Below are 19,883 nucleotides of genomic sequence, written 5' to 3' on the forward strand. Positions count from 1 at the left end.
CAACATCTCGGTATGATCCGCCTAGGGTGCGGCGCATCACTCGCGTCAATTCCGAGGCCCCATCACTGCAGGAGATTGAAGCAGCTATCCGAAGCATGAAATCCAACAAGGCTCCAGGGGTCGATCGCATATAAGCAGAGATGCTCAAAGCTGACTCCATGCTATCCGCTCAAATTTTGCATCAACTATTCTGTAATATCTGGAACATCGCGACTCTTTCGACCGACTGGATGCAGGGCGTCTTAGTAAATCTTAGATCTTGTGTGGACAATATTGTCACACTCCGCATCATCCTGGAGCAGGTAAATGGATTCCAAGAGTCCCTTTATTTGGTATTCAGTGATTACGAAAAAGCTTTCGACCGACTCAATCACGAGAATCTGTGGGGCGCCAGGAGACGCAAAGGAGTCCCGGATAAAATCGTTAACCTCATCGAAGTGCAGTATCAGGTTTTCACGTGCAGAGTTCTTCATAACGGAGCCTTGTCTGACCCTATCCGGGTAGTCGCTGGTGTGACACAAGGATGTATACTATTTCCGCTACTGTTCCTCTTCGTAATCGACAAGATCATGGTGGGTACAATTGACCGTGTATCGAACCGTGGGCTGCTTTGGCAGCCTATCACCATGGAGCGCCTTCGATTTGGCTGATGATGTTGCTCTACTAGCACAACGGCGCTCTGATATGCAGAGTAAGCTGAATGACCTAGCCGAATGCTCCTCTGCGGCGGGTCTCACTATTAACGTCAACGTTGGATGTCAACACGGGAAACCCTTCCAACTTTACGGTAGCGGGGCAAGCAGTGGAGAAGGTCGAAAGTTTCCATTATCTTGGCAGCCAAATAGCGTCGGACGGTGGGAACAAGAGCGACATAGGTGCACGAATCAAGAAGACTAGGGCTGCCTTTGCGGGTTTACGAAACGTATGGAGATCAAGCCAGATAAATCAACGCACTAAAATCCGAATTTTTTAACTCAAACGTGAAATCTGTGTTGTTATACACCAGCGAGACGTGGTGTGTGTCCGCGGGGAACACTCAGAAGCTGCAGGTCTTCATCAACCGATGCTTGCGGTATATAATTCGTGCCTGGTGGCCTCACAACTGAATCTAGAATGCCGAACTCCATCGTCGATGTCATCAGAAGCCGATAGCAACAGAAATTCGAGAGCGAAAGTGGAGGTGGGTCGGCCACACACTTCGATGGGGCGGAAACGAAATCTGAAAGCAAGCGCTGGATTGGAATCTGGCAGGACATCGCAGCAGAGGCAGACCCAGGGGCTCATGGCGGCGAAGCCTCAACAAGGAAATAAAGCAAGTCGATAGGAATCTGAGGCCAAAGCAAAAGCGAGCAGCCGCCCAGGATGGAAGTCTTTCACGTTGGCCCTTTGCACCTCCGGAGGGTACAGGACCCTTAGTAAGTAAGGACCATTACTTTGATCTGGGAAAGAGAAGCAGACTCGAAAACATGAACGTCAAAAGGAACCAGAATCAAGCTGTCACGAACCTTCATTGGGAGCCAAGCAGTATTATGATGCTTTTCTTACAGTTGAACAAGAATACACAAGGCGGTATAAAAATCTTGCGTAAAGTAATTTGTGACAAACTGTTGTTTACAGCTATCTTATTCAATGAGACATCTCTGCTCATTACCCATTCAGCCCAATAGCGTTCGACTATGCGACCTTAATAAAACCCTTTGCTATGGTACTTTGTAAATTCTGACTTTTTAAAATCATAAGAGGACTCGAGTTTCAGAGTTCAAATTGATTCTAAGTAGGGGAAATGGATGTAATGTCGGCCTAAATGCCCCTAATTTGGGCCCATACATAAATTCAGCAATCAACTAAATTTTCAATAGCAATATCCATTAGTACGGTCCCAATGACGTCTAGATAAATTTGATAAATTGCAGAATTTAAGCGATGGGTTGCAATGTTAGATCCATAGGCCAACATTAGAGCCATTTACCCTACAAACTGTGAAACGTGATATTGCAATCATTAAAAAACAGTCGTGTTTTTTTTCTTAATATTAATAATCGGGAAATGTTTGACATATTAGATTTGTTTGGAAAACTTGGAGTGTAATCTGAAAATTCCTTTCAAGTTGATTCTGTTGAACTCCAGATGTCAGATGAAACGTAAGGTAGTTCTAAGTAGAATCCCACGAGAATCATGAGTAAGATTCAAGGTAAAGCTCCAACAGAGTCCTGCGGAGTTTGGACTAATTTTGAGGAGAATTCTAAGGGATTTGTAAGTAGAACTCCAAGGTTCTTGTGAGTAGAATTCCAAGAGAAGCAGAGGAATCCAACGGGAATTCTAAAAAGAAACGTCTGAGGATAGTACCAAAAGAACTCTAAGGAAAGTTTCAAGGCCATTTCCAACGAAGTTTTGAGGTAAATTTTACAGGAGTACTTAGGAGAGTTTCAATAATTTTTAGAGTTCTCAATAAATATTTCCTGGGAAATTATGAGGAGTATTCCAGGAGAATTCTGTGTGAAAATCCGAGTTCTAAATGGCTTTTATTTTACCCGAAATCGACCTTCACTTCTTCCAGGTAAAACCCCTCCCGAAATACTCCCATCAATGTAGTTTCTTCTTCCCCATCCATCGTGCAATGCTTCACCTGTTTTGTTTCCGCTCTTCCACATAGCCTTATGTGGAGTACGAGTAAGCGCATACCTCGCGCGAAAGGAAGCCGCTATGTTCGCGAATTAGCACAATTGTATAAGAAAATAAGCCACCTCAATCTCGACAAAAACCGAAGCGCAACCGAGGCGAAGTGAGTGCACTGCACTCATCGTGATCGAATGTACAATAGCCACCTTTACCTACACAGAGAAACAATCGCAGGGCCGTACGCTCGGGTGGGTAAGGTGGAGGAGTGGAGGTATCTGCGAGCGACGATCAAACATAACCATTTTGGAAAATTAAGCTTTATTATAAGCGTGAACGCAACGATACAAAAAACGCGAAAAGTGGGGGGAGATAATGAATGAGTCGCAGTCGGTCGTCGTTGTTGTTGGTCTCAGTTGAAAAAGTAGTATATCTACCCAGTAAACCTAGCGTCGCATAGTGAGTCTATATTGTAGATATTAAGGAGGAAAATGAAAGGAAAATGAAGCGACGTGTGGTATATGATTATAGATTGCGGTCGTGCTTCACTGTTTTCATTAGGCGAATGTGGGTTCGAATTAAATGACGACTTAGTTCAACTTTTTAGCTTACTTGTTGCCGGTTTTGGTACCGAAAAGGGAGGTCGTAGAATGTTCATTAGATTCCACCACAAGATTGATAGAAGCGACGGCCATTTGTGGATTCTACCAACCGTCACTGAAGCGATTTGGTTCTTCGTTGCATATTTTTCGTGGATAGAGGGTGGTTCTTCACCCCCCATTAGAGACGACCTCTTCGAATGCCACACTAGATTTTAATTTTAAAAGTACTTCATCAATCCAGAGTATGCCACCCTAACCGAGTATCCTTCTTTATCCATTTGCAGGGCAAAGTGTACCTCTTCGACAAAGTCTTCAAACCGAACGCCACACAGGAAAAGGTCTACAATGAGGCTGCAAAGTCGATCGTCAGCGACGTGCTGGCCGGCTACAACGGGACGATCTTCGCCTACGGTCAGACGTCGTCCGGCAAGACGCACACCATGGAGGGCGTCATCGGCGATCCGGGCAAGCAGGGCATCATTCCACGTATCGTTAACGACATCTTCAATCACATCTACAGCATGGAGGTGAATCTGGAGTTCCACATCAAGGTTTCCTACTACGAAATCTACATGGACAAGATCCGGGATCTGCTGGACGTATCGAAGGTGAACCTCAGCGTCCACGAGGACAAGAACCGGGTACCGTACGTGAAGGGTGCGACCGAGCGGTTCGTGTCCAGCCCGGAGGATGTGTTCGAGGTGATCGAGGAAGGTAAATCCAACCGGCACATAGCGGTGACGAACATGAACGAACACTCGTCCCGGTCCCACTCGGTGTTCCTGATCAACGTGAAGCAGGAAAATCTCGAAAACCAGAAGAAGCTGTCCGGCAAGCTGTACTTGGTCGATTTGGCCGGTTCGGAGAAGGTCTCGAAAACCGGCGCCGAAGGCACGGTGCTCGACGAGGCAAAGAACATCAACAAATCGCTGTCGGCGCTGGGCAATGTGATATCGGCGCTGGCCGATGGCAACAAGACACACATCCCGTACCGTGACTCGAAGCTGACGCGAATCCTGCAGGAATCGCTCGGTGGCAATGCACGTACCACCATTGTGATCTGCTGTTCGCCGGCCAGTTTCAACGAGGCGGAAACCAAATCGACGCTGGACTTCGGACGGAGGTGAGTTGTGTTGGTGTTTGGCGAATGAGCCGCACAATTGGGTGCGCCATTTTTTTTCTCTGGGTAACTTTTTGGGAACATACAGGAAATTTCGATGTCAAATTCAGTGAATTTGTGCATCAAGTTCAAAGGTATTCGATTACGAGTTTGGGGATTTTCTAAAGGGTTTTGGTCAGGCTAAGAATCAGGATATGTTCAGGGACGAATCAGCAGTCCTGTTGCGGTTCTCAATGTGACCACCCTCAGGGTCATTTTAGGGACAACTAGGTCGAATTTTCAGAGCAGGTTAACAGAAATCTTTCGAAAATTCTTGGAACATCTAGATCATATATTCAAAGAAAATTCAATAAAGGTAAGACATCGTAGAATTTCAAAATGCAAACAAATTGAAATGCTTCCTTAAAGGCAAAAAAATACCAAACACGAAGTCAAAATTGCTTTCGAAGAAGGTTCAAGGAACTGCCGGGAAATTTGAAAGATTGGTGTCCCTTGTCCAGAAATTAATCAAAGGAAATGGTTTCTGTGCTTCTTGGCCATCAAATGTCCCTGCTGTTGTCATTTGTAGGAAATCACACATAAACTGTTTTCCGCCAGTAGTTCACAGAGGACAACGCAGTCAAAAAACCTAGAAATCCCTTTCACAGACTTCAAAATAGAGTACCTGACACTGCAAAACATTTCTGGTACCTTCACATATGCATTTAGATTCACATCCGAAGTCCCTCCTTTTTAGCATACTCAACACTAACAATACTTTCTAAGCTCCGCCCAAATCAGAAAGAAGGTCAGAAATCCTGTTATGGGCGGGGCTTAGAAAACCATTTTGTGTGCGTTGAGTATGCTTAAAACGAGAGATTATTGGACATCAATTGATTTTCTCTCTTCTCCCATACTGAATTTCAACAACCTACAAAGGAAACTGCGCCATCTCTTGGCAAATTCAGTATCGGAACCAGCTAACTGTACCTTTATACCAAAACGACCATCTTTCCAAACGAGGCAACTCGCCTTCAATAATCAACTCAATCAATGCTCTAGCGATCCAACTAATAATCTCCCCCTGTTTCTGTTTTTCTCTTCCTCCCAAACAGAGCCAAAACCGTCAAGAACGTGGTCTGCGTGAACGAGGAGCTGACGGCCGAAGAGTGGAAGCGACGCTACGAGCGGGAAAAAGAAAAGAACGGCCGGCTCAAGGGCAAGGTGGAGAAGCTGGAGGCTGAGCTGGCGAGATGGCGTGCCGGAGAAACCGTGAACCTAGAGGAACAACTGGACCTACAGGACGTCATGGAAGCCAGCACACCGAACGTGGAAATAGTGCTGGAGAAGCCCATCGAGGTACCGGTGCCGGTTGCTCCCATTTCGGCCGACGAGCGAACTACCCTGGAGCAGGAACGGGAACGACTGTACCAGCAGCTGGATGACAAGGATGAGGAAATCAACCAGCAGTCGCAGTACGTCGAGAAGCTGAAGGAACAGATCATGGACCAGGAAGAGCTCATTGCCAACACCAGGAGGGACTACGAGAACCTGCAGTCGGAGATGACCCGCATCCAGCAGGAGAATGAAAGCGCAAAGGAAGAGGTTAAGGAAGTTCTTCAGGCTCTGGAAGAACTGGCCGTTAACTATGACCAAAAGTCGCAGGAGATTGAATCGAAGAACAAGGAAATCGACTCGGTGAACGACGAGCTGCTGCAGAAGCAGGCATCGCTGAACAGTGCCCAGTCGGAGCTGCAGCAACTGAAGGACATGTCGGCGCATCAGAAGAAGCGAATCAACGAGATGTTGAGCAACCTGCTGCGGGATCTCTCGGAGGTTGGCCAAGCCCTGGCAGCCGATCAGAACGAGATGAAGCTGAACGTGGAAGCGTCGGCTGGCAAGTTGGAAGAGGAATTCACCGTCGCCCGGTTGTACATTAGCAAGATGAAGTCCGAGGCGAAGAACGTTTCCCAACGGTGCTCCAACCTGGAGAGTCTCCAGCATGACGCCAACAAAAAGGTCGGAGAGTACGAGAAGGATTTGAGCGAATGCCGACTATTGATCTCGCAGCATGAGGCCCGCATGAAGTCCCTTCAGGAATCGATGCGGGAAGCGGAGAACAAGAAGCGCACGCTCGAGGAGAACGTCGACGCCCTGCGGGAGGAATGCGCGAAGCTGAAGGCCGCCGAGCAGGTGTCCGCGGTGAACGCCGAAGAGAAACAGAAGGCTGACCAACTGAAGGCTGCGTTTGAGAACCAGATGGATCAACTGCGGGACGCCCACACGAAACAGGTGGCGACGCTTCGTGATGAGATTTCCGAAAAGCAGGAATTCATCAACGAACTGAAGGAGTTAGTATTTTTGTACTAGATATTCAACCTTTCGCTCTAATTATTGATTAATTGATGATTTTTCTTTCCATTGCAGCACCAACCAGAAGCTATCGCTCGCCCACCAGCAGATGACAGCCGACTACGAGAAGCTGCGGCAGGAGGAAGCGGAAAAGTCTGCCAAACTGCAGGAACTGATGTCAGTACCCCCTTACCCGATAAGTACTACCATTCAAACTACTAACCACCCCCAACAAACTAACAACAACCTCACGCCGAAAAAATCGCCCTCTCACGATCACTTTGACTTTGGAAATCTGCGCCGCTCCGGTGCGACCCACTGTCGAAGGCCATCGTTGGCGGCGGCCGTCGTCGACAACGTCGATCAACTGGCGACGGGCGACGACAGCAATCGGGAACAACACCAACAACAACAACAACAACAAAATGACCGGGATGAGCAGAATCTCCAGTTTCAGCGCAGGCTGAAGCTGTCCAAGTTGCACAAAAATTTGCTCAATCGTAGGAATAAGGTTGGCGGCGGTAGTGGCATTAATGACTACCGTCAGCTGCTTGAGGATCTCGAACGGGAGGAACGCGAACGGGACGAGGCAGCAGCTAATGGAGGCAATAAGACTAAGGGCAAAAGTTTAATGTCGTGCTTGGCATCGACGATTCCGTTGGCACTTCCGACGCTGCAGTTGCATTTGCTGCTCTCGCTGACGATGGTTCTGCTAACCCATCGCTGTCCGCAGTATTTGATTATTCTGTAAATACCCAATCATATCAGTGGAGGTGGCCGGGGGGAGGAAAGGGGATTGGTGGACCACTCCAGCCGCTTCTCGCAGTGATTTAGGAGAGAAGTTTGTCGCTGAGATGTGGGTGTCCAATGTGGGAAGCGGTCGATCTCTTGGATGGGGTGCGGGTTTTTATTTTTGTCCCGCTTCAATCCAAGATGGAACTGAACCGACGACTGAGTGATGCTGGGTTTGGTGGTATTTTTTTGTGTAAACAATTAATACTCCTTGTTGATTAGTGATTACGTCTAATATCTGTTAGGGATGAACTTAAGTGGTTGACTATCTAGTCGATAAGTGCCTTTTTTTTTCGTATGGTTTCGGAATCGTCGCGCAAGGTGCGCCTCGTGCACAGTTTATGGAATTAAGTTCGTCGGATGAAGCTTTAAAGGGCAATCGGTTGGGGGCGGCCCCACGGCATAGTGCTTAACATCCGTGCCCTCTCACGCCAAAGTCACGATTTCAAATCTCATCTCCGGACAAGTCATGAATGATCCAAGAGGGTCTGACAATAGTAATGATATAAAAAAGGGCAATCGATCTTGGCTTTACGATCTTATTCGGGATTTGGGCAGAATGCAATCGAACCAAAATCATGTTCTCGAAATCTGTTACTCTTTAGACCTCAGAAGGAAAAAAAATTGGATTCCTGGGACAAATATTCAGCGAATCGAACAATCGTGAGGGATCCGAATGTTTCTGGAATCCCTTAGCTTCAAATCAACTCCTAATTCAAAAGCAGATCTGTTAGGCTTTAAAAATAGGTCGTCAAGGATCATTCAAATATCAACGAGCCAAAGCCATCCAACAGGAAGATGCCCCAATGAATAAGGCGAAGAGCTCGCCCTTTATCCACGAAATGTAAGCAACCAGGGAGTTAACATTTTCACACTCCCCATCCAAATCGCTTCGATTGGGTGCCCTGATGGTTTCTGCCCATCCAACACCAAATTCTAAAACGCAATAAAACAGAAGGGCAAAGGGATGAGCCAGACTACTTCCGGATATCTCGGTTCCGGTGGAGCCCCTACTTTCAGTGCCTCATCTGAGCGAGCCGTTCGACCTTACACGCTTCGTGATTTTCTGGGGCTAATTCCTACGGAATGCTGGTTAATGTTTCAAGGGCATTCCAATGAGAATCCAAAGAAGAATTGCTAGGATGTTCTGTGGAGAATTTCACGGAAAATCACAAGGTATTGCAAGCAGAATTCAATTTGAATTCTGTAGATAAGTTTCTGGAATTCTGAGGAGAGTTTTAAATGAATTTCTGACTAGAATTCTAAGTTGCTTCTGAGGGAATTTTAAGTGAATTATTGTGAGGATATAGTTCTAAGGGAGAGTTCGTTGACATTGAGATTAAGAAGGGGAATCGTCGCAACGGTTTCGAAACCTCTCCGAAGATCGGAGAGACTACTTGCCAAAATCTCTCTACCTGCTATCGTACTATCAAACGCCGCAGCATATGATCAGCTACAGGCTCAACAAGCCGACGGTAGGGTCATCTTCATGACCTTCTCGTGATAAGTCTGTAAAGATTTCCCCTCCAGGTAGTCCTTCTTCAACTCCCGCACGAAACCAACCTCTGCCAGCTGTCCCACTTGCAAGACCCGCTCACACCAGTTCAAGCCCGCGCCAATACTCAACCGGCTCTTTATTGGCTGGTCCCCTCTTTGCCATTCAGTGGAACGTAAATGGGTTTTTTCCATAACTTGAGCGATTTTGAAATCCTGGTACGGGATTACTCTCCATCCGTCCTCGCCATCCAGGATCCACTGGATCCTCCGAAGCTCCCAAAACATCTACCACACTACTGCAATCGGGATCAGACTGCCGCTACCTTTCACCGTCATACCGCGCTCTCGACGGACCTTCCTATCGTCGCTGTCAGACTACAATGCCCTATCAAGGCCATGATAGTTTCGGCTTACCTGCCGTGCCGTAAGATTCCCGATCTGAATAGCAAATTATCCGATTTGCTCAAGCTCCTCGAAGCACCCATCATCTTCTTGGGAGATGTTAACGGCTACCACCCAGCTTGGGGTAGCCCAACCGCAAACTATAGGGGTACTACATACTACACTCCTCAATGATAGGTCCCCCACTTACACCAGTGGACAGCGGGAGTCGTCAGTGGATGTTTCCTTTGCCAGCTCAAGCATCGTTAACCGACTTCTCTGGAATACCTGTAATGACCCTATGGGTAGTGACCACTATCCAATAGGAATCCAGCTCGATGATCATCCGCCGGAAGCCTCTCGCAGGCCTCGCTAGCTCTACAACCAGGCTGACTGGGCTAAATACCAAGAAGCCATCATTGCAGAAAGCAGGGACACTTACCCAACTGACATTTCAGACTATATTGAATCAATTTTCAGCGTGGCTTCCGAGGCAATTCCAGAAACCAGCCAAAACCCCGGACGCAAAGCGTTCCCGTGGTGGGGGCCCGTCACTAAATCTGCAGTTAAACGTCTACCAGATGGTCATCCAGATAGAGAAACATCTTTATCATACTACCGGAGCAAGAGAAATGAATGCCGCCAAATCGTTCGGGACGCCAAGAATCAAAGATGCGAAGAATTCCTTAACGGAATTAATGAAAACCAACCGGCAGCTGATCTCTGGGGAAGGATCAACGCCATCAGCGGTAAAAGAAAAAAAAATCGAGGTATCGCACTACACCACGCCTACTCAGTGACCAGAGATCACTTCGCTATGCTATCTGCGATTTCGGGCTGTGACGAACGCTTTCGACGACAGAAAGGAGCATCGTCAACCGCTATTGCCGAAATTCAAATACCGATAGAAGAAACCCCATCGGAGCTCAACCAGCCCTTCCGGTTGGGCGAGCTTGAACATGCTCTCTCCAAAGCCAGGGGGAAATCCGCGGGTCCTGACGAGGTGGGCTACCCTCTGCTACGAAACCTTCCCGCTGAAGGTAAGGTAAAATTACTCGAATTGCACTGCCCCAAGCTTGGAAGCACAGCCTGGTCGTTCCTATCCAGAAGCAGGGTTCTTCCGGTCGGGAAGCCTAGGATTTCCGACCCATCTTCCTCACCTGTTGTGCGGCAACGAATACCGAGAGAATGGTTAACCGAAGATTGATGTACTTCCTTGAATCACGGAATCTTCTTGACCATCGGCAACATGCGTTTCGCCCGGGGCACGGGACAAATACTTACTTCGCAACTCTTGGGCAGGTTGTCCACGATGCATACTGGCAGCGCTCGATATTTCTAAAGCCTATAACAGAGCCTGGATGCCGGACGTCATACGCCAGATGGTGGATCTGGGTGGGCACACACTTCATTTTGTAAAGAACTTCCTTCTAAATAGCACCTTTCAAGTTATTCTGGGCAACCAGCGATCCAAGACATTCCGGGAGGAGACTGGAGTGCCGCAGGGGTCGGTGATAGCAGTGGTCTCCCCAAGGAGATATACATTTTCGTATACGCCGACGACATCGTTCTCGTTACCATCAGTGACACCGTTAAGGCGCTCCGTCGGAAGATGGGTGTGGCTACCAGGGCAGTATCATTGTGAGCACCGTCCACCGGACTTCGGCTTTCAGCCGATAAGAGCCCCTATCATCGACGGAACCGCTGTCCCGTTAAAACAAAAACAGTTCGCGTCCTAGGGGTTCGTCTTGATCAGCATCTGACTTCAAAAGCGGTTGCAAAACCAGACTGAATCTTCTCCGTTCTATCGCTGGACGGCACCCTGGCAGTAACCGGTACACCCGGCTCCGTGTTGCCAGAGCAATTCTCGAGCCGTGTCTTTTCTAAGGCATCGAAATCATTTGTCTCGCCGGCGATCTGCTAATCTCCAAACTCGCTCCCACGTATCGAGAAGCTATCCGTATTTGTTCTGGTCATCTTCCGTCCACACCTAACGTGGCAGCCTGCATCGAGAGTGGACTGCTTCCTTTCGACCGACTGACCACACAAACTATCTGTAAGCGGGCAATAAGTTTCGCCGAGAAGACATGAGGGACTCTTTTCTGCAACTGCCAATCTGGAGCTCCCCCAGTGTCCAGAGTCCACTGGTGCGGAGCCAGGGGTTGGAGCCTGTCCAGACCCGTAATTGACTTGGCAATTAAGAAGAAGTTTAGGGCAGGATCCAACTCCCCCGCACTAGTGAAATCGGTAGCAGAACTTCAAGGAACTGTATACATCGGTCGTACAATCCGATATTCTGACGGCTCCGCAGCCCGCGGGCGTGTCGGTATAGGAATTACAGACTTTTAAATGTCTGTATTCCACCGGCTACCGGACCAGTACTCCGTCTTTTCGGTAGAGGCTGCCGCTGCTTTCATCGTTGCCACTACACCATCCAGCAGATCAATCGCGGTTTTCACGGATTCTGCCAGTGTAGTCGAGGCCCTCGCATCGGACATTTCCAAGCATACCTGGATCCAGGGTATTCAGAAATGAGGCGAACCAGCCCCAGGCTGAAAGCCTCCCTAATAAAGATAAGATATTCAGAAATACGCACTCAACAACACCGCTTTTGTTTGGATCCCTGGACACTGTGGTATCCGTGGGAATATAGAGACTGATCACCTGTGGCGGCTTCCGGAAGAGAAGTTCCTATGCACATCCGGGAGGTCCCAGCCAAGGATTTGAAACACTGGGTTTCAAAGGTGATCTGGGAATCCTGGTCAGCCGATTGGCTTCGCTCAAGTTCGGATACTTTCATCCGAAAGATCAAGCACGACACACATAGGTGGGAGGACCCACGAGACCACCGTACCCAGATCGTGATGTCTCGCCTAAGAACGGGGCACACCAACATTTCCCATAAGTTTACTGGGAACGGCCCCTTCCGCAGGATGTGTGACATCTGCCATACCGGGAACTATCAGAGATGCCCTTAGTGAGGACCCGACAAGAACCGCGGCATAACTCGGTTTTCTCCGAGAAGTCGGACTACTGGTCTTAACACTAGTATATTGAACCCGATCAGATTCTACACAACCTCACAAAGACCAACCTTAGCTTCTCACCTGAAAACGAACATGAACGACCGACAATACCTGACCCACATTCTACTTCTCTTATGGATAACGCCAACGGATGATTTATACGACAGCAACAACCGGACGACAGTCATGACAGCAACTACGACAGAAACAACTTTGATAAAACTAAAACTGTGATTTTAGGGAGGGCTTCCACCTTCTAAACTCTGTAACTAGGGAAACTCCCTTCTGGAGTCCCATCCCATTACAAACTTTGTAATTAGGGGGGCTCCCTTCCGAAGCCTCCGACTACGTACGAGACGAATCAGCCCAAGGCTGAAAGTCTCGTTAGTAAAGAAAACTAAACTAAACGAGATTAAGAAGGGACAAAGATGCCAAGGAATTTCCAGGAGCGTTTTAAAGGAATCCGGAGGACAATTCCATGTCAATTTTGGAAGAATTTCCAGAGAATTTCGAAGAGACTCTGATGAGAATTCCATGATAATTCTGCGAGAATGATTAAGAATACGAAGAGATTTGCGGAATGCATTCCTAGAGTGTTATTGGGAGACTTTGAGCAAAAGTCAAAGAAGTTCGTTTGTCGGACGAACGGACGTCCAATTTCAGTTGGAACTATTACGCTTTAAAAGAAGAAGAAGAGCAAATGCTCAGAATGTGGTCATCCGTGTATCATGTATGGAATGTTATAAGCCAACCGATTGCCCTTCGTCGACCCATTTCTAATCCTGTGCCCTTGCTACTCTAAATTGTTAGTCTATGCTGTTGCTTCCATTAGCTGTTCCGCACCGTCTTAGGCACAGCGAATGCCTACCCACTTAAAACTGTTGACCATTGTGACAAGTAGAGCTGGAAACACACAAACGCGCAGATTTGTACTATGCTTCATAACTAGCACCCGCAGAGAGAGCTGCTGAGTTGTAATTTAAGTTAGCGATCGTTACGCGCTGTGATACATTCTAAATCATGACAGTATTCAATCAATGATGAGAAAAGCCTACCAAGGTACATTCGAAGCCGCTCGTTCCTTAGCGAAATTCGTCGTAGATGAATTTATTTCTTTTGTAGACCGCCTTATTTGTATAAGTAGAGAGAATCGAAATCGAAAACAGAAAAGCAAAATCGCAATTTTGATTGATTTCTCCCCGATCTTAAGATAATACCGTTTCGATGATTGATTCAACGAACCAACGGGGAGAGAACCAGGCATCGGTAGTGCATCAACCTTTTGTAAATAATAGCAATAAGGCCCCCCATCCGCGCGCCGAGTAATGAATAAGCGCAGCAGCTTAATTGTGCAGCCACGTGAATTGCAGACAGCAGCGTTCGAAAGCGTAATGCACTTTCCCCGCACACACCCGACTAACTGCTACTACAGCGAACGAACATTTACCTAATCTCTGTTTTCATCAAACGTTTTCAGCTTGTCGTTCCAAAAAAAAAAAAAAAACGAGACTTTTTTCTATCAACGCAATTAAAACCCAATAATTTTCTTTAGCCAATGCATAACACCACCAACACACAACAACATTGATGCTTTGTTTCTTCCACATATGAGTTAGTTTCGTTTCGATGTCACTCAAATTAGTACGATTTTAGTTTTTCCTCCGAAAAATGATCGCCATTCGCTCCAGTTTGCAAATCTTGAGACATAAGAAGAAGACAAAGAAGAAGCATGATGACGATGGTAATTCCGATTCGAATTGAGCAGGTTTTTCGTGTAACGCAGATACAAAAAAAGAAACACAAACAATCCCGATTGCAGTCAGTGTGTCGCTCTTTCGATTAACTCCTCTAACATTCTAACAAATCAATAAACAAACCAATGAGAATATGTTTAATCAAGGAAACAAAAAAAATGAGAACATGTGCCCAATCGATGTGGTTTCAGTGGAAGGCAAAATCTGCGCTTGCTCGATGTTGATCGTAACACCCGAACTACCTAAAGTACCTGCTAAAATGTGCTTGTGTGTGAGTGTGTCTCTCTGTACAAGTGAATCAGTATTTTGACAGAAAATTACCCATTGAACCAGAACGAAAATAATTGAAACCGAGGAAACTGCCAGAGAATCGCGATCATTTCTTTCGACCCTTTATCGTTCGGTTGTTTCGATTATGAGTTTATTCGTTTAATCGGTTTTATTGCTTGCCGTGTTCGTTCACTCCTTAGTTGGTCTAACTTTACAAACACACTCTCTTTCGTTTTAGAATATCATGTTTTCAGATCCATCCGATTCCTGGCATTGTTTCCAAATTTTTCTGTTGTTGTACTTATTTTTTAGTTGTTGTTCTAGAATTGCATTTGATTTCCGTTAATGATAAGTTTTTTTTTTTCAACATTAGAACTATGTTTAAAATTGCTGTTGGGACGGGGGAGAAACGGTTACTACTGGATACTTGTACTTATAGTCAATAATTATAACACTGATAATGTTGCATGAATGAAGGGAAATTTGTTCGTCAAGATCTCGATCTACTGGTAAACTTTGTCAGATACAGAAACTTTCTGGATGGCCAGGGTCTTAAGATAAAGCACATCAATCGCATTTCTGCAAAAAACCCGACCATTTTGGATCTTGTGCTTTTTGGAAAATGGCGTCCCAAAAACGACACTACTGATCGAAATGACGCCTGAGAGAAAGTTGTAGATAATTTTTGTAAATTTTCAAGTCTCCATAATTTTAAATATTCCAATAGTTTGCATTTTTCATGACATTTAAAAAAAAATAAAATTAAAGACACACTTCTTGAGATTTTTGACTTTTGAACACTTTTTTAAAGTTTTACTCAAAATTACTTTTAAAAAAAATACAGTTTGCATTTTTCCCAGAAAGACTTAATGTTTCTCTACAACTTTGTCTCAAACGTCATTTCGATCAGAAGTGACGTTTTCGTGCTACAATTTATTGAAAAATGACAAAGGCGCCATTTTGAAGTTTTTTACAAGTTCCAAAATGGCCGATTTGTCTCAAAAAGTTTAATGAAAGTTTCATGCAAATCGGAGAAGGTCGAGTTCATAACAAATTTGTTCAACATCCAGCAGACCTTCCGAAGTAACAATTTTGTTTTTACGAGATATTCTTTAGACCAGTGATTTAGATTTGTAGAATGATCTAAAACCTCGATAAAGCTAGCAGTGTTACTTGAGTTGGTCACCTGAAGTCAGCAACGTTCTAGATGGAAGAGAAATCCCAACTAAACTATCCACCATGCGAAAGATCCTGCCCTCTTGGCCAACTTTGACGAAGACAGCAACTTTCTAGATGGCCAGGATCTCAAGATATAGCCTTTACTGGAAGTTCACACGAACACTAGCGCCGCGTAGTGTGAGATTTCAACACTACAGTCCTGCAACCAACGTTGTAAAATAATTTTAAATGAAATATGTGTACCATCCAATAGATCTCGGGCTCCTGAACTATTTTGCCCAAGACAGCAACTTTCTAGATGGTCAGGATTTCGATACTGTATGTTCAGAAAACTCATTTTCGCCACATAATAAAATAATTTAAAATAAAATTTGTGTAGATCTCAAGAATTCTGTATATGTCCACCACCCACGAAGCATTGGTCATCTGAACACCTTTGTCGAAAACTGGAACATCCCTGATGGCCAGGCTGAATTCTGAACTAATCTCTTGATCCCTTGACCATCCGGAAGTCATTGTTCATCTGAGCAACTTTCTCGAATACAGTCACTTTTCAGATGGGCAGAATCTCAAGATAAAGACTATACAGGAAGTTCACATGCACCGTAGCGTCACGTGGTGAAATAATTTCAAACTAAACTGTTCGCCATGTGGAAGACCTCAGCTTGCTGAGCAGGTTAACCGATTGCAGTAACTCTATAGATGGCCAGGATCTCAAGATATAACATAAACTGGAAGGTCAAATGAGTAATAGCGTCGCGTTGTGTGATAGTTCGGAACTAATCTGTTAGCCATCCGGAAGGTCTTGATCGTCTGAACACATTTGTCGAAAACAGCAACTTCCCAGATAACTAGGATCTCAAGATAAAGTCTATTGAGGAAGTTCACATGCATCGCTAAGTGTGCAAATTCTTAACAGCCGTTCTTCAACCAATAGGCCTTGGTTCCCTGAACAACTTTGCTGAAGACAGCAACTTCATAAATGAATCAGGATCTCATGATATAGCTTAAATTAAAAGGCGACATGCTTACTAGCGCCACGCAGTGAGAGAATTCTTGACTAATCTGCTAATCATCCGATAGGCCTTGGCCGTCTGAACAACTTTGTCGAGAACTGCAACTTCTCAGAAACAAGAAGATCCTAGTGCCGCGTACTGAATGAATTCTGAACTAATCTTTTGACCATCCGGAAGTCATTGTTCATCTGAACAACTTTGTCGAATACAGTCACTTTCCAAATGGGCAGAATCTCAAGATAAAGGCTATACAGGAAGTTTACATGCATAGTAGCGTCACGTGGTGAAATAATTTCAAACTAAACTGTTCGCCATCCGGAAGACCTCAGCTTGCTGAGTAGGTTAACCGAATGAAGTAACTCTATAGATGGTCAGGATCTCAAGATATAGCATAAACAGGAAGGTCGCATGTCGTCTACTAGCGCCGCGTTGTGAGAGCATTTAGAACTAATCTGCTAACCATCGGAAAGGTCTTGGTCATCTGAACACATTTGTGCAACTTTTCAAATGATAAGGATCTCAAGATAAAGGCTATATAGGCTATAGGCCCTGAACAACTTTTCTGAAGACAGCAACTTTATAGATGGTCAGGATCTCAAAATATAGCATAAAGCTTACCTAGCGCCTCGCAATAAGTGAATTATTAACTAATCTGATAATCATTTGATTGGCCTTGGCAGTGATGGGAAAAATCCAAAATCAGGAACGACCCAAAATCACTGCTGATCTTGAGAGTAGCAAAATCACAAAGCATAAAATCAAGGCTGATTTGAAACCTTAGCTGATTTTGAGGTAACAAAATCACCAAACGCAAATCAATATAAGAAACCGACATCCGCCGCCATTTTTGAATCCAAGATGGAGGACCTAAATCCTATATGGTGGCCTCCAGACAGCGAATATGCATCCAATTCCATGCAATCCAATCCACGGAATAGGCTCGATGAGTAGAAGTGGAAAATTGACATCCGCCGCCATTTTGGATTCCAAGATGGCGGACCAAAATCCAATATGGTGGCCTCCGGACAGCGTATGTGCATCTAAACCCATGCAATATGGGTATCTAAGGAATGGGCTCGATGAGTAGAAGTGGAAAATCGACACCCGCCGCCATTTTTGAATCCAAGATGGCGGACCAAAATCCAATATGGTGGCTTCTTAACAGCGCATAAGCATCTAAACCCATGCAATTTGGGTATCTATGGAATGAACTCGATGAGTAGAAGTGAAAAAACTACATCCGTCGCCATTTTGGATTCCAATGTGGCGGCCTCCAGGCAGCGAATATGCATCCAAACCCATGAAATATGGGTTTCTACGGAATGGGCTCGATGAGTAGAAGTGGAAAATCGACGTCCGGGTTTCCTGAATAACTATGCTGAACACAGTAACTTTCTAGATGGTCCAGATCTCTAGATATAACATAAATTTAAAGGACAAATGCTTACCAGCGCTGTGCAGTGCGATAATTCCCAACTAATCTGCTAACCATCCAATAGGCCTTGGCCGTCTGAACAACTTTGTCGAAAACTGAAACATCCCAGATGGCCAGGCTCTCAAGATATAGGCTAAACAGAAAGATCACATGGATCCTAGCGCCACGTAGTGAATCTATGAACTAATCTCATATCCATCCGGAAGGTCATTTTTCATCTGAGCAACTTTGTCGAATACAGTTACTTTCCAGATGCGCAGAATCTCAAGATAAAAGCTATACAGGTAGTTCACATGCACAGCAGCGGCACGTAGTGGAATAATTTCAAACTGAACTGTTCGCCATTTGAAAGATTCCGACTTCCTGAACGACTTTGCCATAGACGGAAGATGTTGTCTAAGTCGGCAACGTATTAGATGAGTTGCCGCCGCACCAACCGGTAGGCTCTCAGAGTCTCATAACAAGGCGAGGAGAAGCTCCTAATAAGTGCTTAGGACTCTCGAAAAAAGCCAACAAACTACAAGGGACAGCCCTATGGGGTTGTATGCAATGGTGACGTAGGACTACGTGGGCTTATACAATAAATGATATTTGTTAACTGCAGCAGGAGCTTGTGTTTTGTGTAGGAATAGGAATTTGGGCGGGGTTCTCTCTGTTAATACTCTTTAGTATTGACTATGATTGCCCTGAAAAGAACCTTTTGATATGAATTTTAGTTGCGAAATGTTCCGGACGTCAATTTAACTCTTTTGGAAATTCTTGGTGGTCCTGAAAAGGACCGATAGTAGTACAGGCTTGAAGCCTTTGAAAGATGATGGTGACGTGTAGGCAGCTGGATCCCATGTTCTTCGGTTCAATGATTGGGCACTCGCAAGAGTCTCAGCCCGTCTGCTGGAGAATGCTTGACATTTACCACTTTTTCAATAATTTCTTGTCGAAAATCAACATTCGGAATGTTATTGATGTTATTGATGCGTGGAAATATTTCTGATTGATTGGTGATAAAATTATTGAAATTGGTCCATGGGCAGCTGAGTTATTAACGTTCAAAATCTTCCATAATTTCGTTACATGGTCCATTTTCGGTTTTCACAAAGTGTACCCCCATATAGAAATTACAGACGTAGTTCTACGTCAAAAGTCTTGTTAAATAAATTCTCAGAGTTCTCACGATCTTTCTTCGCTAGACTTCCGGACTTTTCCCGGTTCTTTCGGTAGACTTCCGGAGAGATGAACCAGCCCAAGGCTGAAAGTCTCTTTAATAAAAAAAAGGTAGACTTCCGTAGTAGTCCCTTGAACTTCGCGGGACTTTCCCAAAGAACCGTCCGGACTAGGCTGTCTGAAACTGCTCCAAGCTTCCACTGGTTTTATTGGACTACCAATAGAGCAGTTTCACGCCAAATGACGAATCGAAAATACTAAACCCTCTCCGATTTGCAAGAAACTTTGCATACTTGTTTGTTATGGGCAATGATTCACACTTTTGCTTAAATTTGGCCATTTTGAATCTGGTGAAACTTTCAAAATGGCATCTTTTAAAATTTTCAAAACATTGCAGCACGCAAACGGCACATCCGGTCAAAATGACGTCTGAGACAAAGTTGTAGGAACAAATAATTGCTTCGCAGGAAAAATATACACGTTCAAAAATTTCAAGTAGTTTTGGGTAAAAATTCCACCTAGAAGTGTCTTAAATTCTCCTTAGCTTCTAGCTTTAGTTTCTAACTCTAGCTTCTAGTCTAGATTTGGCCTGGGTCCATCGTAGATTTATCCTAAGAGTCTTCTTCTTCTTATCACTGATTTTGACTTACGGTTTTTCAAAAATTCCTCAGTCTTCAACCGAACTCTGCTAACCATGTTCCAT

At 45.1% G+C, this 19,883-nt stretch overlaps 1 protein-coding gene across 1 annotated transcript in view; it reads left to right on the plus strand.

Moving 5' to 3' along the window:
• The window catches only part of Khc (kinesin heavy chain), an 80,480-nt gene that overhangs the window by 27,556 nt on the left and 33,041 nt on the right, over positions 1 to 19,883 (plus strand). Inside the window, exons 2-4 of the mRNA XM_065225499.1 lie at positions 3,503 to 4,341; positions 5,433 to 6,668; positions 6,745 to 6,846. Of these exons, the coding sequence (XP_065081571.1) occupies positions 3,503 to 4,341; positions 5,433 to 6,668; positions 6,745 to 6,846 (2,177 nt within the window). The remainder of the gene's footprint in view (positions 1 to 3,502; positions 4,342 to 5,432; positions 6,669 to 6,744; positions 6,847 to 19,883) is intronic.

The sequence above is a fragment of the Ochlerotatus camptorhynchus genome, unplaced genomic scaffold, assembly GCF_037179485.1.
Source record: "Ochlerotatus camptorhynchus isolate MF236.1 unplaced genomic scaffold, CSIRO-AGI_Acam_v1.1 ptg000230l, whole genome shotgun sequence".
Lineage (NCBI taxonomy): Eukaryota > Metazoa > Arthropoda > Insecta > Diptera > Culicidae > Ochlerotatus > Ochlerotatus camptorhynchus.